At 35.0% G+C, this 18,139-nt stretch overlaps 1 protein-coding gene across 2 annotated transcripts in view; it reads left to right on the forward strand.

The window, feature by feature from the left end:
- The window catches only part of LOC134529284 (protein C-mannosyl-transferase DPY19L1), a 130,499-nt gene that overhangs the window by 33,348 nt on the left and 79,012 nt on the right, over window positions 1-18,139 (forward strand). For both annotated transcript variants that reach the window (XM_063363189.1, XM_063363190.1), the window contains exons 3-5: window positions 5,772-5,909; window positions 6,955-7,169; window positions 9,724-9,781. In XM_063363189.1, coding sequence (XP_063219259.1) covers window positions 5,772-5,909; window positions 6,955-7,169; window positions 9,724-9,781 — 411 coding nt within the window. The remainder of the gene's footprint in view (window positions 1-5,771; window positions 5,910-6,954; window positions 7,170-9,723; window positions 9,782-18,139) is intronic.

The raw sequence follows: 18,139 nt of genomic DNA on the forward strand, positions 1-18,139 counted from the left end.
ATTTCGCAATTATGACCTGTGGTTTTACATGAACTCTCAGTACAGCCGAAGGACTCAGTCCTTTGGAACAAAGACAATGTTCACTCGATCCTTGTGGTGGGTTATTACTGATGACTGGCGTCAACAAATTATAAATAAAAAGTCCAAAAATTCTTCTAAGTCGGCGCCGCCCAAACCGCAGCCGCAAAATTTAGTTCAAATACATAATTATATTATTTTTCGAGCCATCACCCAATGGCAACCTCTCCTTACCTCGTACAGACGCTAACTCATTCTATCCGCTGACTAAATGAATGAGGCTACGCAGCCGCTTCTGCCCAAAGGAAGTTGCAGATGTGTGACCTCTCCAGCCAATCACAGAACAGCCCTTACAAAACCAAAGCAGTATACAATTACCTGCACCTCATTGCAAGGCTTTCATGACAGAGATTACACCATGGAAAAGTCATGGAAACTAGTGACATTATTTTCAAACAATCAAAAAATTTATTTAAAAATTACCAGTCTCCTGGCTCATGGCAACAGCACTCCTGAGTCCTTTCTTACACTCACTCTCTCACTCTCTCTCTCTCTCTCTCTCATTCTTATGCAATTTGTCAACTATTGCATTAGCTTATTCAAACAAAAACTTATGGCCAGAAAAAATTACAAAGGAATATATGTTAATACTCTCATTTATGAACAAACAAAAAAAAAAACATTGAAATACCTGAAGGCACATAAAAACCTAAATATACAAACAGATAAACATAAAGCCTAAGGACTTATGTACTATGAATTAAGTAAATCGTCAGATATAAAACGTATGGAAAACACAAAAATACTATTTAAAAGGAATAAAAAGCTGTAATTTAAATAATATCAGAAACTGAAATCATTAATTAAACCATTTGGCTAGTGGGAAAGGCAGTGAACTGGGTTGTTACAAAGTTCTGGGGTACTGTAGCCGTTGGAGTATCCGAGGGGCTGGCTCTACGGACCAGCTTCCCAGGTATCTTCCGTGTCCAGGACTTTGGCAGTTACCAGGCTAGCTTACAGGCTAACAGACCAAATCAGCTCGCAAGTGCATGAAAAATCTAGGCATTAGTGTGAGACGACCCTTCTGATGATGGGATTCCCTCTAAAGTTTACTCTAATGGCCTAGGTCATGTGATGATGATATGCCCTGGCAGTTGGTATAGCTCTAATTGCTTAGAGCACGTCCTGAGGAGTCCTCTCTCCATTGACAGGCAGACGCAGTAAGCGGCAAAACAGCTCTGGTAAGCTAGTAGAATTGGATGCACTTTGGTCCAATCACAGGCTCTCTGAGTTGTCAGAGGAATCCCAGAGATGTGATAGACTTGGTTAAGCACCTTGTGATACTTTAAGAAAGGGGTCTCCTCTGAGTTAACCACAGATTAGCTGAATTAGGTTAAGGAGAGTGGGTGGCAATGATCCTGGCATGGGTTGCCTCAGCCTCTCAATGTAACTCCTCTCTGAACACCTCCAAGTTACATTGCAATGAAATGGCGTATCTGTTTCCCTGTGACTTCTGGGAGCTCCTGTCCGTTATGTTCCAGCCCCTCACGGGGAATATATATAGTCAAACCCAGCACATTGAACCTTTGTGGCTTTCAAGCCAAAGATTGTCTCCCCTTATTAATATTATGTCGCAGCTATGACATTGACTGCAGACCTTGGTTACAGCCTTTAGCTAGGCAGATCCTATTTCTGGATGAACTTCACTCTCTTTATCTCTAATTGACTGGAAATTCGTTCGTGGCACTCTGGACATATCTCTGGATGGATGCTGCCACGGACAGTCAGGCATTGGTCTTGATGGCACGGTTAGGATCTACCTCGGCTTCCAAAACTCGGTTGACTTGTGGTGTCTCCCAACACCAACTGACTGGAGGTGGTGGCCCAAGGGCCTTCGAGGGGGGATGGGCTGCTCCTGGCAACAGGCGATGCGGCCGGCCACCTTAACAACCAGCGATGCCAATTGCGGCTGCCCTGGCAACAGGCGATGCGGCCATGGTTGCAACTGAAATAACGCCCACTGTAGTGCTGAGTACACGTCTGCCTCAGCATGCACACGTGTTTAGAATGGGAGGGGCTGACGGCTAGTGATAAGATAGTCGTGCAGTGCACGCAGCACGTTAAACGAAATTCAAATTTGCACCCTACTTTTTGCACTGGTAACTTTGCGGGGTTTCATTTCTGGACATATGTTCCTTTACAAAATTGCTTGGTTTGGTATTTTCTGCCACCCATTGAATTTATGCCCCACTATTTGCAAACATTCTGTATAAAAACAGAGATTGGCCCCACTTTATTTATAATAAAATGTGCTTAACAGTAAAGGTCCTGGGTTATGGTGCAATGCACATGTACAGTGAATTCCAGTTTAGTTTATTTTAAGTTTATTGCAATTAAATCTTTTTTGTATATACAAATTTGTTTGTAAATGTTTTTCTGATTTCACATATTTTGAGTCAGTCCTTTTTGTTTCTTGATTGGAATACAGCTGTGACCTGCTTTAACTTGAACTATTGAAGTGTTATTTGCAGGGATCTTAATTCACATGGCATCTATTATTTTTGAGGTAGAATATTTCTTCAGATTTGACTGTAAATGTGACATCAACTAAGTTCACTAAGAGTCATCATTTTTACTTCAAATGTTTTATTAGTACTTGAGTTTTTATTGACTTTTCCCTATCAGAACTGAACAAAGACAGTGGCTGCATTCTTTCTTTTTTTTTTTTTATACAAGCATGGCAAAAAACTATGACAACTACTAATATGTTTTTTGTTTGCTTCATTGAAATAACCCACTGCAACTTATTTTTTAAAAGTGACACATTACGTGTGTAAAAGTGATAGTATATATGTAGTTCAGAACATATGATGCTATTTCTGTGGATCCTCTTTCAGCCATTTATTTATGTCATACATGCATATTTGTTGTACCTACTGCATTTTAAATACCATAACACAAGTGTCACCGGATAAACAACATTTTGGTATACATCTGATTGGAAGCTGTTTTCACATGCTTTAAAAAATTTATTTCATCATAGTGTGTAGACTCCAACTGTTGCTCAGGCTTTCCCCACATTGTCGTTCCAAACTGTTAGGCCATTTTCTGACTTATTAACTTACTTGCACCAAATTATTCAAACAGTCTGCCATATTGAGAGTATATATAAAATTTTTTTGAGGGAGCACACAATTCTTGGTTCGATTAAATAGTTCACACCAACAATATTTATGATTTGTTTCTGTAATCGGAAGCAGCATTAGATATCTAGTAGGCACCTGTATATTCAGATTTGTCAAGTTCAAGCAAATATTTCAAGAAATACAGTATAGAGTTTGAGTAAAATTGAAGTGCAAATATCTAAAACTTAATTTTTTTTTTGTGATAATTTAATTTAGTTTAGTTTTAATTATATAATGGGTCTTACTGTATGTGTTTTAGTTTTATTACCCCAGCTTTCATCCTATAAAATGGAGAAATGTTTGTCAATGAATGCTTTATTGCTTGAGAAAATTATTGTTTATTTGATGTAAACATGTTTAAAAATACATAAAGTAATATATTTTCACATTATGAACAATTATTTTTCATGAACGTAAATCACACAGAAGAAAGTTAACGAACATGTAGGGAGGTAAAAGAGTAAATAAAATAAACATTTGTGGTAAAATGCAGGGCAAATGTTTCCATTTGCGAATAACAATACAGTTTTGACCGAATGCCACATATGCAACAGTACACAAGATTGCTTCTCACAGAAAAAAGTATCACGAAAGAGCAAAGCGCCTTCCATCGACACTGTCAGTTCTATAGATACCATACTATTAGACAATTATTTCTCTTGCAATGGTAAACAGTGCAATTACCATGATGGAATTCATATTATCTCAATGAAATATATAACATTTTTATTTCCCTATTTACACGAGACTCGAACTCTACTCGACTTATTTAAGAATAAGCGTCAAGTTCAAATATTGTTTTAACATTCTACTTAAACTCAAAAATTGAAGTACTCGCAAATCCACATCCAACATCATTGCCTGTTAAATTCACTTTTGCGCAAAATAGATGATACAACTTTTTTGTTGGGAGACCTTCAATTAGGTCCAAAAGTGTCATAATCTATAACCAAACATGGACAGTAATTTTGGGCACATTTTTTACCTATTTTTTACCCCTATTTTTTTTGCATGATTTAGGTGGGTACTATCTCCACTATCTCTCTTTTATTGAATATCTTGTTTAAGTTAATACAATGTTTGTTACTCTACTTAACATACACTTCATAATATCTTATGTAACATACTTTTTTTCATTTTGCCTCCTGTCTTCAAGGGCTTTCAACTCTTTCTGTAAAGGCTTCTTCAGTCCTTCCTGTTTGAGATGGACCCTGGATGTCTTATCTCAATTTTACTACTTTCGAGTCAGGAATAACTGGTCCAAGTTAGTGCACATCTTTCTGAAAAAGTGGTTATGCTCTTTCATAAAAATTTTCCCACAATATTTTAGCTCCACAATTTTTTTTTTAAATAACCTCTAAAGTGTCTACTTTTTATGAAGTTATTATAGATATGTACAATTTTCCAGAATGATTTGTTAGGAGTGTTTGTTATAAGTGTAGACAGAGAGGTCATTTAAGATTGATACTCACAGCAATGCAAATTAAGGATATTGTACACAAATCAGTCAGTGCCTTTATGGAAGGAAGTGGAGATGGACTATGTATGGTTTGCAACCATCCCAGAATTTACTTGGTGTATTTGTTAGAAATAGTGTAAAATTAAAATCAGGATGTGAGGACTGGTGTTTGATATCTTAATACTTTGAAATATAGACCCCGGTAACTTACCATTGCCCCACTTTGTTTGGTAAAAGATAGTAATAATTGGTAATGATTGGTTGGTTGATAAATATTTAATACTTAGCTCATTTATCTAACACAGGAATAAAGTAAATTGTAATGTTTTCCGAATGATTTTTTTGCAACACAATTGAAAAACTATTGGATGTAGGGTGGTGGTATACATTTTGTTTATGGTTCTGTATGTTGTCAACAGCAATGTCAATGATAGCAGCTTACAATACAAATCAAGGGAATATGGAAGGAATCGTCCATATTATATGTTAAGAAATCATCACAGCATTGGCCTAAAATGATTTCATTAAATAAAGAAAACAAAAGACAAGCTAGCTGGATTAAAATTCAAATCCAAGTCCTCAGGTATGCTCCTCTGGGTGCACTCAATATTTGGAGCACTTGAAGGTGCCTGGGGAAAGGAGAATAATTAATACCATAGAAATTTGCTTTTCAACTACATTATGTATTTTAGCTAACATTCAGTTTTGTTTATGATCTAAACATGAACGTAACTTTCTTATTTTGAGAAAGATGTTACGTGAAAATAAAGAGAAAAAAAATTATACTATGTAACACCTGAGCAAGGAAAACACCTGAGCCCCCATGAGTGCATTGTAAAATATTAGCACATAGATGCCAACTATTGTAATTTTTTTTTTGGGAAGGGGGGGCAGGAAGCAGCAATTTTCATTGGTTTACATTTTATAGAAAATTTTTTAAACTTTGCTGACAATTATTGAGGATGGAGGGGCAAAAACATTTGGGACACGTAGAATTTACACCTACCTATTGATTAGCATGATGAAACTATGTGCTAGTGAACAAAATGTTTTAAATTTCTTTATTATTTGTGATTTTTAGTGTTCTCATACTTTGATCTTTTTAACAGGGCTTATATTATTCCTATTACAAGACTCTAATTGAAGCTTCAGATTTAACAGAAGGCATGTACAAGATAACCCATGACAACTTAACAGAATATCCTTCCACCATCAATACTGTTCAACGTTTCACTTTGTATCCTGAGGTAAGCATGTGTTTTCTTAATACACATTAGACATTATTAAGTATAAAACCATGTAGTTCCTACTCAAGGCAAGGTCACCATTGATGAGATGGTAGGATCATTATCAATGAGGTGGCAAGGTAATTATCAGTGTAATGAAATATGTCACTTTACAATAGTGTGGTAAGGTTACTGTCAGTGAAATTAGGCCGGTGTGTAGTGAGGCTAACACAATATTATAACCAGCCTGAAAAATGAAGGAGCAGTGATAGAATGATTAGAGATGATATCAAAAACTTAATCTGCATGAAAACTTCAATTTAAGAATTAAGTCACGTTTATTGAATTTAATGGCTTCAAGTACCTGCTAACTTGCAACAAGCAAGAAATTCATGTGAGTTAGGCTGAGCTTAGAATGTCAAAAGGAAATGTTGTTTTGGTGGACTTACGTAAAGTAAAACATAGGATCATAAATATAAAAATTATAACATTTTGTGGTTAAAGACTTCCACTTGATCTTTGACTAGCGGCTTGTTTCATGACATACATTTTAACTACATAAATGTTTTTTTCTGTCTTTTGCAATATTTTGAATTATTTGTTTCCAAAACTGGGCAAACTGTACTTTATTGGGAAAGATTCAGCAGATCATTTTGTAAAGTTATTGACATTTCTTGGTTTTTCACTAGTGATAGTAATTCACAAACACCAAAAATCAACATAACCTTTTAGACCAGAAATTAGTTCAGCACACATAATTACAAACAATTTCTAGTGTGAATTTTTTTTTAGCATTAAATATTTTATGATGTATATGTATGCAATATACTTCTCTAGTCTCTTCTTTTACATGACTTGTACAACTAAGCAGGCTGAGGTCTCTGTCCTGGTTGCACAGGACTAGTTTATGTGTTTTGTTTGCAAGTGTCCTATTAGTTTGTAGTCATTAAGGCATGTAATATAACTTGTGAACCATTTATAGAAGTCCATTGCTAAATAATAGTACAAATTTTGCAGGTTCGTGTAGTAACAGATTTTTAGGGTTGAATGAATCACTATGTTACAGATTTTTGTGGCAGGATTTTATCGGTTATATATGAGTGTGATGGAGTACATGGAGTTGCCCACTAAACAGTGCTGGAGGGTCGAAAGAGGTCAAAATCTTCTTCCCGTGATGAGTTGTGAAGGTCTCGGAGACCCTATGTTTTTCTACGTCCACATAGTTTGGCTTATGTCTGGGATGACCACAATGGTGATGTTTGCATATGGAACATTTATCAGGTGAGTAGATTTATTAATAGGTTTATTCACTCATCTTGTCAAGCTTGAATGCGTTTACAGTTTAGTGTTTTATATAGTTAAGGTTTGTTCCTTATTTAAGGGCTAGCCCAGTAAATAAATCACAATAGCTGTTTTGTATTTCATATTTTGTTTCAAATTTTCTTAACATCTAAGTACTCAATATAGTCTAATAACTTAAAAAGTCATGCAAGTGTTCATAATTATAATCATTTGCATGACCTTTTACAGTTAAAAAGTTACATTTAGTAAATGTCAGGTCAGAAATATATGACCTAACAACAAATACAAGAATGTTTTCATCATACATCTACAGGAAAATCCCTTATTTAATAGTAATGACAAGCAAATTAAATAACCAACACAGCATGTGAGACAGTGCCTTAAGAGCAGGCCTTATTTTCTGAAAGAAAATATTGGAAACAAAATTTTTTATAAATTTTAAAGTAAGGGCAGCTACTTCAAAGATTCTGACGTCTCATGATTTTGTGTAAATTATATAGTTGCAAATGCTGTTGTTGAAAGAGATCTGCTTTTTTCAATAGAATCAGCTCAATAATTAAATTATACAAATAAGTTGTGTATTTTTTTATACCTGGTAGCATTTTTCCTTGTCACTTTATCGAACAGAAGATAGAATGTACCCTGTGTCTGATAAAAACTAAATCACAGGTTATTACAACACAAATTTATATTTAATACATTTATAAAAGCAACCAAATTTTTTTAAAGTCAAAAAAGTTCTGCTTAAGAGTAATAGTTTGCAAAATAGTACCCTAATTATTTTTGCAACAATCTTGATGTTAAATGTTGTTGAGGGATAATGATGTTTGTTATGACAATTTGCAAAAGTTTCTCAACAGAAAGCTATAAATAAACAGTCACAGCCTTCAAAACATGTTTATTTTGTTTTTAAATCATTTTTGGCTACTTCTTTGGTGCATGTATTCAGGCATAATCTACTAGTTTTGATGGGAATTTTGTAATAGCATAGTGACAGTTGTCATATTTTAGCTATGGCCGTTATGTATATACCAGATTTTATTAGTATTCGTGTGCGTGTTCAGTTTATATATATATATATACCACCTGGGCTGAAATAAAGGATTTTAAAATATTTTCTGTTTCGTTTTTTTAAAGTTTTTTTAGTTTTTTGAAGTCAGTGTTCTTAATCTCATAGTTATGGTTAGTTTCGTACCTGAAAATTTTTTTTAAATGCAACGAGTTATCTTTCAGAATACAGTGGAACCCTGTTATAATGTTTTACAAGGGGGCATAAGGAAAAAAACATTATAAGCAGGAAAACGTTATAAGCAGGAAATATCAATTTAGCACTTGTCAGTGTTTAACTTTTTTCTGAAGGACTCATCAAGCTATGTAAACAAATTTAATGTAAAACCACTGATGGGTATACTCAATGCTCGAATTTGCTTAACCAAGCCAACAATTTTCAACTTCGCTGTGCTTCCAGGATCTATTTTATTTTTCATTAAAGACACACTACCACATTTGTGTAAAATTTTCTCACAATTCATGATTACGTTTAGAGTGGGAATGCGTATTTCCAATTCCTTCGCCACTTGAAAATGTGTAATTTTTGGGTTCCTACCTATTAATAAAATAAATTAAACTCTTAATAAGCTTATTTTAACTCTTAATTTAACTCTTAATTAATTGTAGAAAACACTTTGGTTTTTTTGCCATTGTGAATAGTTGGCAAACTAAAATATTGTAGGAGTAAGTACGTACATATGAAACCACACTAAAATGGCAAAGAATGAAGCGATTTGTTATATATATTTTTTTTCAAAATAAGGGTGCCAACAGACACGTAACTGCAAACGTTATGTATCTTTGATGTATCGAATACACAGCATTAGCCAGCACTCACGTGTAGCACTAAAGTTCTGGCTTTTGTTTTTTCTTGCAATCTTATTTGAACAATTTACATCTATGGTATAACAGTGATTGTAAACAAAAATGTACTTCAAAGTATAAAGTAAACCTTTTTATATGTTAAACTTGACAGATGGGAAAAGTGTTGGAATAGTTAGGTATTTGAAACTTTTTTTTTTTTTTGCATTCATTGAATTGTAGAAAGCAAACACTATAAACAGGAAATGCACCATTCTGGAAATGTTATATGGGGTAAATTTCGAGACTTAAAAAATATGGCGTTACAAGCAGGAAAACATTATAAATAGGAACATTATAACAGGGTTCTACTAAACATATAACTACTGACAGTTCTTTTTTCTATGTTTGGATACTGTGTATCTTATATTGTAATATTACAAAGAGCTTAGTAAAACATTGTTTGCCATTAAGTTCACTTTAACAAGTGTGTGCAGTGAAATACTGACGTCATTCCTTTATATTTATGACTTTGTGAACAGTAGCATTATTCATTTATGATTTTTGAATGTACATAATGTTTTATTATGTAATAAATTATATTTTTAACTCTTGTGCAATAAGATAAAAGTATAATTGTATGTTTTATTTAATTGATTTGATTTTGTTTCTTTTTCAATAGTGAATCAGTGGCGGGTGGATTTTTATCAGTCTTGTGCTTTTTCTTTAACCATGGAGAGGTGAGTTTATTTAATTCTTATTTGTTTTTTAACATAATGAACTTATTTTTATTGTAACATATTGTAGTTAATAATACAGAGGTTTTGTGGTTCCTTCCATCAAAGTCTTCTGAAATATATTAGAAATAACATTCTAATATTCATTTCATGCTTTCTTTTGGCCAGCAAGAATATCAAAACTAGCTGCATAATAATTCTAATGTATAATAATCCTTATGTATTATGTTTATTTTTTGCCAGCAAAATAATTTAAATTCTGTTGTGCTACTCTGAGCTCGTAAAGATGAAAAAAAAAAATTTAAAAAAATCTTCCACCGTGTAATTTCGTCACAAACTACCAAATGTCTACAACTGCTCATGGGTAAATTTACTCTTGAAAGTCCGTGTACGAGAGGAGAAAACATTTGTGTTGTTTGATGAGCATTTCAATCACCTCATTACCTATAGCCAAGTCTAACAGAAGGGCAGAAAATCGTAAGGGTGGCAGCTATTTTTTGTAGAAGTGTCGTCATGCCTCTACACACAAAATCCCTACTGATTGACTACAGAACACTGGAAAAAATATTGTAAACCTCCTGGTATCTCAGTTAAAATAAAAGTAAAAAAAATTCATTGGTTTCATTAAACATACTCCCCTTTTATTTTACCAAAACAAACAACTTCCCAACCTCACATTCCATGACAGGAAAAACAAAAGAAACAACAATCGAAAGGCTGTGTGTGACTAAAAAATTTTTCGTGAGTACACACCCAGCCATCATTCAAAGACTTTTTAAAACAAACATGTTTAACTTAAAGACATTTTACACTTGTGATGAACCAAACTTCAAATTTAACTTTAATGGGCATGATAAATGAACTCATGACTTTACCATTGTACTTACGTGAAAATTATTGCACGATGATACTTGAAAATTATTGCACGTTGATAGAAAACCACCCCTAAGCATACTTAAGTGGTTACTTAAAACATCCTCAATGTAGACTCCCCGCCTCCTCCAGGCAAGCTCTCTATTTCTTTTCAAAAACTTTGAAACAATGAAAATTGCATCTGCTCTTTCAATGTTAAGACCTCCTCTGTGACTCCATGCCAATCCTGTCTCAGCTATCATCTGTTCTCTAGCAAACCTTTGCACGTTTCTCTTCCCCCTTCTCCCTCTCTCTTCCCAGCACATGCCACTGCAGCAGTGACACAGCTAATTGCCCAGAAGTGTGGGATGAGAGATGGTGAGGTGGGTACCTGAAAAACTGCGGTTTGCAGCCATATCAAGCGATCATGTGCTTCTAGCCTGTTTCCCATCCAGCTGCGCAGAAAACACGATTGACCACGTCTGGTCAAAACCTACAAGGGGTCAGCACTCACAGTATCACAATAATTAAATAATTACGAACCATACTAAAATTAATCAACCATAACAAAACAATTAGGGGCAGTAATCAAAATTTAGAATATCCAATAAAAACCACGTCTCAATGATTTATTTGTGTATAAGGTCGTCATATCTTCCCAGTACTGTTAAGGTAAATGTAATGTTTCACATTGCATAGCAATTAGTGTTGTGCGAGATCTCGAACCTCGAGAAAAATTTCGAGAAATATTGCATTCTCGAACAGCAAGCGAGAAAAATTATTTCTTGAAAAAAAAAATAATTTTTTTTCGTACCGGTTACAACTCAATTTGGTATGGAAACTAAATTTGATATTGATAGTTGTTTTCTTATATGTTGAACATTACACACACACACACACACTGCCATTATTTTAGTTTAAATGTTTTAAAAATACCAAATGCGTCTGCCTGTTTGGACGAAAAATGATTTGGCGGAACACAAAGCAAACATGATGCAATCATTAAGAGATATTAGACTAGCCGATAGTCAACCATCCAAAAACGTATCAATAACCGAAACTGTGAATAAAAACTGTCACATGAAATTCCAATCCATCCTGAAAGAAAAACTGCCGTATTTAATTTTTAAATTACGTAAGCGTATTACATAATAAAATACGTTAAACCTACCTACAAAATTGATTTTGTTTACATACACGTTATTACGGTCAAGTTATTAAAAGCATTACCTTTAATTTAGTCATAATATTTTGTTCGGTAATGTTTAATAGAATACTGAAATGTTGATTATTATGGCAAAATATAAAATTTACTTTTTAACGAACAAAAGGGAATGGTGGTCATGCTGCCAGACCGAGTCTGCTTCGCTGTTCCATTTCTTATTTCATTTCCAATAAAAGACTGCGCAAGTCATGTGATTGTTAAATGGACTGGAATGGAAAGGAATGGATTGAACACGCAGAACAATAATTCACGCCCTTGTATTACGTAAAATTACGTGAATGTGTGTGTTAAAACCCGTTGAAAAGGCAGAATAAATAGTATTTTCCTCCCATTTCCTTTTCCACCTTTGTTTCACTCAGTCGTAAGACGTCACGAGTAATGAATCCCGCCAAAGCCTCCCTAGTATCAATTACTTTGTTTTCATTACAGTACCAGAGTTTCCCGTTTACGCAAGCTACTCTGCGGGTATGAATAAATAATGTGACGCCTGTAAAATGTTATTAAGAATAATTTCCTAATACTGCTTTATGTCCAACTGCGGCGTAACCAAGTGGAAAAAAAAGTGTTGCGGGAATATAACAGTTTAACATAAGTAAACTTTGTTGTCAAATTAAACTTTAATATTACGGTAAAATGGAAGATGTGGACATATCAGTGTGGCAGTATTACACAAAAAGTGGCAATAAGTCAACGGGAACGTGTAACATTTGTAGAAAAGTTATGAAAACAAAGTCCGGAAATACATCAGGTCTACTGAGACATCTGTCATAGCACTCTGCCATTAAAAATGAATTGTATGACCTTCAGAAACAAAAATCATCACAGCTAGATTTTCTAGTGTACCTATCTAGAGAACCTGTGCCCAAACAGCTTAAAATAGAGGATACATTTAAATGGTCTCCAACTCATGTGAAAGCTACAGCCATCACAAATTCAATTGGGGAATGGCTGGCTGATGCCATTGTTATGACTCGCTCTGAGCACTCTGGCAAGCGTCTTCGAGGCTCCCCTGAGTCAAACACGAGGTGTCAGCAATTTCAACACCGCCAGCGAAACAGCGACGCGGGTCGCCGAAGGCCGACCGCCGCTGCGAGAGAAAAGGGGACAACACGGAACATCAACACGGACGCGGACAGAAGGATAAAAACGACAGCCACGGTCGATAAGGGGCTTCTTCTGGTCACCGGCGACTGGACGGCTGGAGTCGTGACATCTGAACCACGGAGCGCCGTGGTCCTCGGCCGCCGCAGTCCGTCGTCGAGATCCTGCCGCGAGCGCGACCCAGCACAGCGTGGGTAAGGAACCTCCCGAGGTGTGGTAGCGAGGCTCCCTCATTATTGTCTAATTTGGTGACCGCTAACTCTATAATAGTACGTGACAGTAAATCAAGTCTCTATATTGAATTGTCTTTCATTGTTAGTCTTGAGCCCCCTATCACCCTGTCTTGGAATAGTCAAGAATTGAGATCCATCTTAAAGTTGAATCATAACACCATGTTACCTTATAACACAGTGGAGAACATGTCTTTCATAAAAGTTCTTGGTACTGCACAGCCTCTATAGAGAGTACCTAGCAGAACTACATTTTCATGCAGTGTAGTCCCCGGCTTGTATCTTAAAGTTAAAGAAAATGTGAGCAAACAAGTGGAAGATGCATTGGCAAGTGTAGCTTCCATGTCTTTCACATGTGACTTGTGGACTTCCCTTGCCAATGATGTGTTCATGGCAGTGACATGCCACTTTATCAAAGATTTTACCCTCAAGACTTTTGTCTTGGTTGTCATCACTTTCCGGGAGGTCACACTGGTGCTGCCATTGCAGATAAGTTTACTTCAGTCTTGCAAGAGTGTAACATTGTCAAACTAAAAGATGCATTACCCTATATGTAGTTACAGATAATGGTAGAAACATAAAGCTTGGTATGTCAATATACTGTGTAGAACTTGTTCAACTTCAATGTTTTGCACATACATTGCAGTTAGCATTAAATGATGCACTGAAGGAGACTGATGGAATGGGCAGCATGTTGAAAAGAGCTAGGACAATTGTTGGACATTACAAGCATAGCTCCAGTGCTACCGAGAAACTTCATAAAATTCAAACTGAACTTGGACTGCCAGCACTGAGTTTGATCCAAGATTGTGCGACTAGATGGAACTCAGAGTATCTCATGCTCAGCAGGTTACTAGAAAATAAAGAAGCACTTGCATGTCATTTGGCCACTCAATATATTGACAACTTAACAGTCTCTGAATGGCATCTCGTTCAAGGGTACGTCGAAATTTTGAAACCGTTATATGAAGCCACAACTGAATTATGTGCAGAACAGTCTCCTTCAGCTCAAATGGTAATACCGGTTTTATTTTCTGTGACACAATATCTAGCAGGTTATGTAAATAAAAATAAGGGAATAATGGGAGCTGGTGTGGTGTTTGCTAGAGCACTGCTTCAGTCTTTGAAGGCGAGGTTCCCTTTGTTTGAAAGAAGTGAACCATATTACACTGCCATGCTAGTAGATCCACAATTCAAGCACGTTGTTGTACCCGAAGATGAAAAAATGATAGCAGTTGAGCATTTGAAGCGAAAAGTGGAACAAATTTCACCTTCACAAACAAACACACCAGGTAAGCTCAAGTGTTGAATTAAACATTTTTTAAGGCTTCAAATATTGATCAATATTAAATATATTATGAGTAACATGTATGTTTCAGGACACTAACTTTAACATTACCTACATTAACGTTAAAAATAAACATATTTGTCATACTTACATAATTTATGAATGCCTACTATATTATTTTTTTAACAATGTGTATAGCTGTTTAAAGTTTGTATATCTACTAAGTGTGTATTTATTGAGGTTGTCAAAATGTTATATTTAAAGCAAAATATATTCTCACTGATTTCAGAAAAACCTGAAGCTCAAGAAAAGAAATCATCTCTCTGGAATGTGTTTGATGAACTGGCACAACAGGCTGAAAATAATGGCAAGATGGAAGTGTCAGAGTATCTTTCTTTGCCTACTATTCCAAGAGCGAATGACCCCTTAAAATGGTGGAAAGAGAAGGGCAGTAGTCTTTACCCCCAATTGTGCAAAATTGCAATGCAGTTTCTCAGGATTCCTGCGACTGAGGCAGCCAGTGAACGAGTGTTCTCAGGAGCTGGGAAAATTGTGAGCTGCAGGAGACAACTTCTTGCTACAGAACATGTGCAAGAACTTGTTTTTCTCCATGAAAATAAAAAAAAAGGATGTAAAAATAGTTTGTTTAATAATTCAAGGTGTTTTCATCATAATTTGTTATTTTTATTGATATGATTATTGTTATTATTAGTACAGGTTATTTTTATTTCTTCTTAGATGATTTCTTGTTGATGCTTATCATCACAATTAACATGTTAGCTACTAGACTTTTACCTAAGTGAGTGAATGTTCATTTATAAATTAGTGTAGGCCTACATAACGTGTGGTGCATGTCAGTTGTGCACAGGCAACTAAATTGTCATTCTATATGATAAACAACAGTTTTATGTACAGAACAATATATTTTGAAAGTGATATCTACAGTAAATCTTGATTATTTAAAAATTTCTCATTCTCGTCTCATTTCTCACGAGAAAAATATTTTCTTTCTCGAAAATTTCTCGAGGCCTAAATCTCATTCTCGCACAACCCTAATAGCAATACTTATAAAGGTATAAGACAATGAGACCTCAAAATATAAGGTTGACTCGGAACCACGGGAATGCTGATTCAACACTTATTTCATTTAAAAAATTCAAATTTTGTTTGGAATTGGAATTAAACCAGCAATCATCAACCCTTACTTGCCACAGTATACTAACACTATAGTGATCGCTGCAACTAAAGACCTGCTTTGCAGGTACTTTTATATGATTAGATGTAAGCATACATAATATTTTGTAGTTCTTCTTTTTAGCTAAACTGTTGGTGGTTTTTTATTTTTAAATAAATCATAATGTGTACAAATTTATGTCAAAGTTTTTTAAACTCTGCATTTCCACGAATATTTAAGCAAGAATCAACTTTCTTCAAAACCACAGCAAAAGATAGCCATGGCACCAGTGATCCTACAGGAGTCATAAAGGCCTAGACTTAAAATGTAAAACACCTATTTCTGGTTAACACATATCATCATCAGAAATAAGTTTTAAATGTATGTTTTAACTAGAGATGAACAAGTACGCAAATTTTTGGGTTGAGTCGAGCCAAGTTCAGTAGTAATACTTTAGAGTTTAGCTGAGTCGATTCCACGCTTGATAAATTTTTAGTCGAGTTGAGTTCTTTAAATATCGAGCTAAGCTCGAGTAATTGGTGTAAATGTAGCGAATATATTTATGTTACTGGTGTTTATATTAATATAACAATAGCATTATATTGAATATATGTCTTCGATGAGTGTCATCTGTGTCAAATGCATAAGTAAAATATAACTATCATTTGCATCTATTTATGATTTCTTTAAAAATTGACTATTTTATTCCCTCTGGATTTTGGAAAACTCAGAAGATGTAAAGGCCTTTTAAGGTGATTGGTGCAGGGAAAAAATCGCTGATGCGTCAGAATTTGTTGGAATTTGGCTTAAGTGTCTCATAAATGCTTGTTCATTACTACTGTAAGATCAGCCAGCCTGTATATAAGCTAGCGGGTTAGATTTCACAAGTTAGTGGCGAGAGAGCTGTTGTGAGGGGAGGTTGTCGAAGGGTGCAGCTCTGAGGCCTGCCATCTAGCGAGGATCGTCGGAAGGTCTTCGAAAATATTGCCTTTCTCTCTCTCCTCTCTCTCAAGCACGGTCACCCTACAGATTTTCTTAGAAGGAAAGCAAACTATGATAACCAGATATTCTCCTTTCCACCCATACTCCCCACCCCCTTTTGCACCAGCCATCAACCTTTACAATTCCATTGTCCTTCATTCTCGGCAGCGGCCCTTCCACGCGCAGACTTTCGTTTCTTGCTCACGATGCGAACTGACGTGACCCGATACGTGCGTCCCCGTCCAATTATATACAGGTCCCACACAAATTATATATGAAATGTTACCAGCTTTCTTGAAACTTTGAGTAGTTGCAATACATTTCCAGATGTCCGAGAAATGTGTACCTTAGTTAACTCTATTTATTGTGAGTATTATAAAATTCTGAAATGTTGATATTCAAACAAATTTTATTGTGGCGTTAAAAAAATAGCGATAGGCAGTCTTGTTTTCCAACTAAGCTTGTTCTTCGCTCTTTCAACATTTTCCCCCCACACTCTCGTATACAAGAGCTATTATGAAAAAGTATAAAGCATTAGCAATATTATTGTGTTAATGTGTTTCGCTGTAAAATAATACCAAAACCGGTCATTTATTGCAACTTAAAGACATTGCTTTAATATACTTACCTTTGTGTTTACTTGGCAGGATATGTTTTGAGCACAATGTAAGTAAATATCATTCCCAAACAGCCACTATGCCAATTTTTTCCCATCAAACATATCTTACTTAGCATTATATTTCTTGCAAACATAAATTTACATTTTATGATTTATATATTTTTAAGGTATTTCCATAAATGCAGAATGTTTCTTTTTTTTAAATTGAATTAAGTGGTTTTTCATGCCAAATGGATTTATGTATTTTAATTGCACTACATAGATTTCCACAATTCATATTTTTAAAAAAATGGCACATTTTTTTACCTGGACATACCTTTCAAAAATTTTTACTCAGCTAGCCTTCCGAATTAGAAAGACGAGGTGCTTAATTAACACAGAAAAATACCAATATTTTATCAATTTTGTAGCCTACATGACACAACTACTATATGAATAACAAGTCGGGCTGTAGTTAGTTAAAATTATTTTTATTTAGCGTTTCAAAACATTCACAATTCAACTGACAGCTATTAATTTTGCATTATAAACATAAGTACATTACCAAACCAATGTGATTAGCATAGCCATGCATGTTAAAATGTAGTTTTTAAATCATTGCTCATTAATTTTATCGTAGGCTTAGCTGTGAAGGGTTCAAATTTAAAAAAAAATCCCTTTCGGCTAAGCTTACAGGCGCATGTAGACTTCGAAGTTGTTATACATTTTGCAAGATTTGTATCCAAAGCATCATATATATTTCCGAATTTAAAAAAAAATTGATACATCTCCCCATTTGTAAACCAAAAATTTTGGTCTTAATTAGAAAATTTACAAATACTTTGAAAGGCTGGGTACCTACTGTATCTACTTAGGGTGTAATAAATTTGTTGTTCCGCATGCGTATTTTGG

This window comes from Bacillus rossius, chromosome 2 (genome assembly GCF_032445375.1).
Source record: "Bacillus rossius redtenbacheri isolate Brsri chromosome 2, Brsri_v3, whole genome shotgun sequence".
Taxonomy (NCBI): Eukaryota; Metazoa; Arthropoda; class Insecta; order Phasmatodea; family Bacillidae; genus Bacillus; species Bacillus rossius.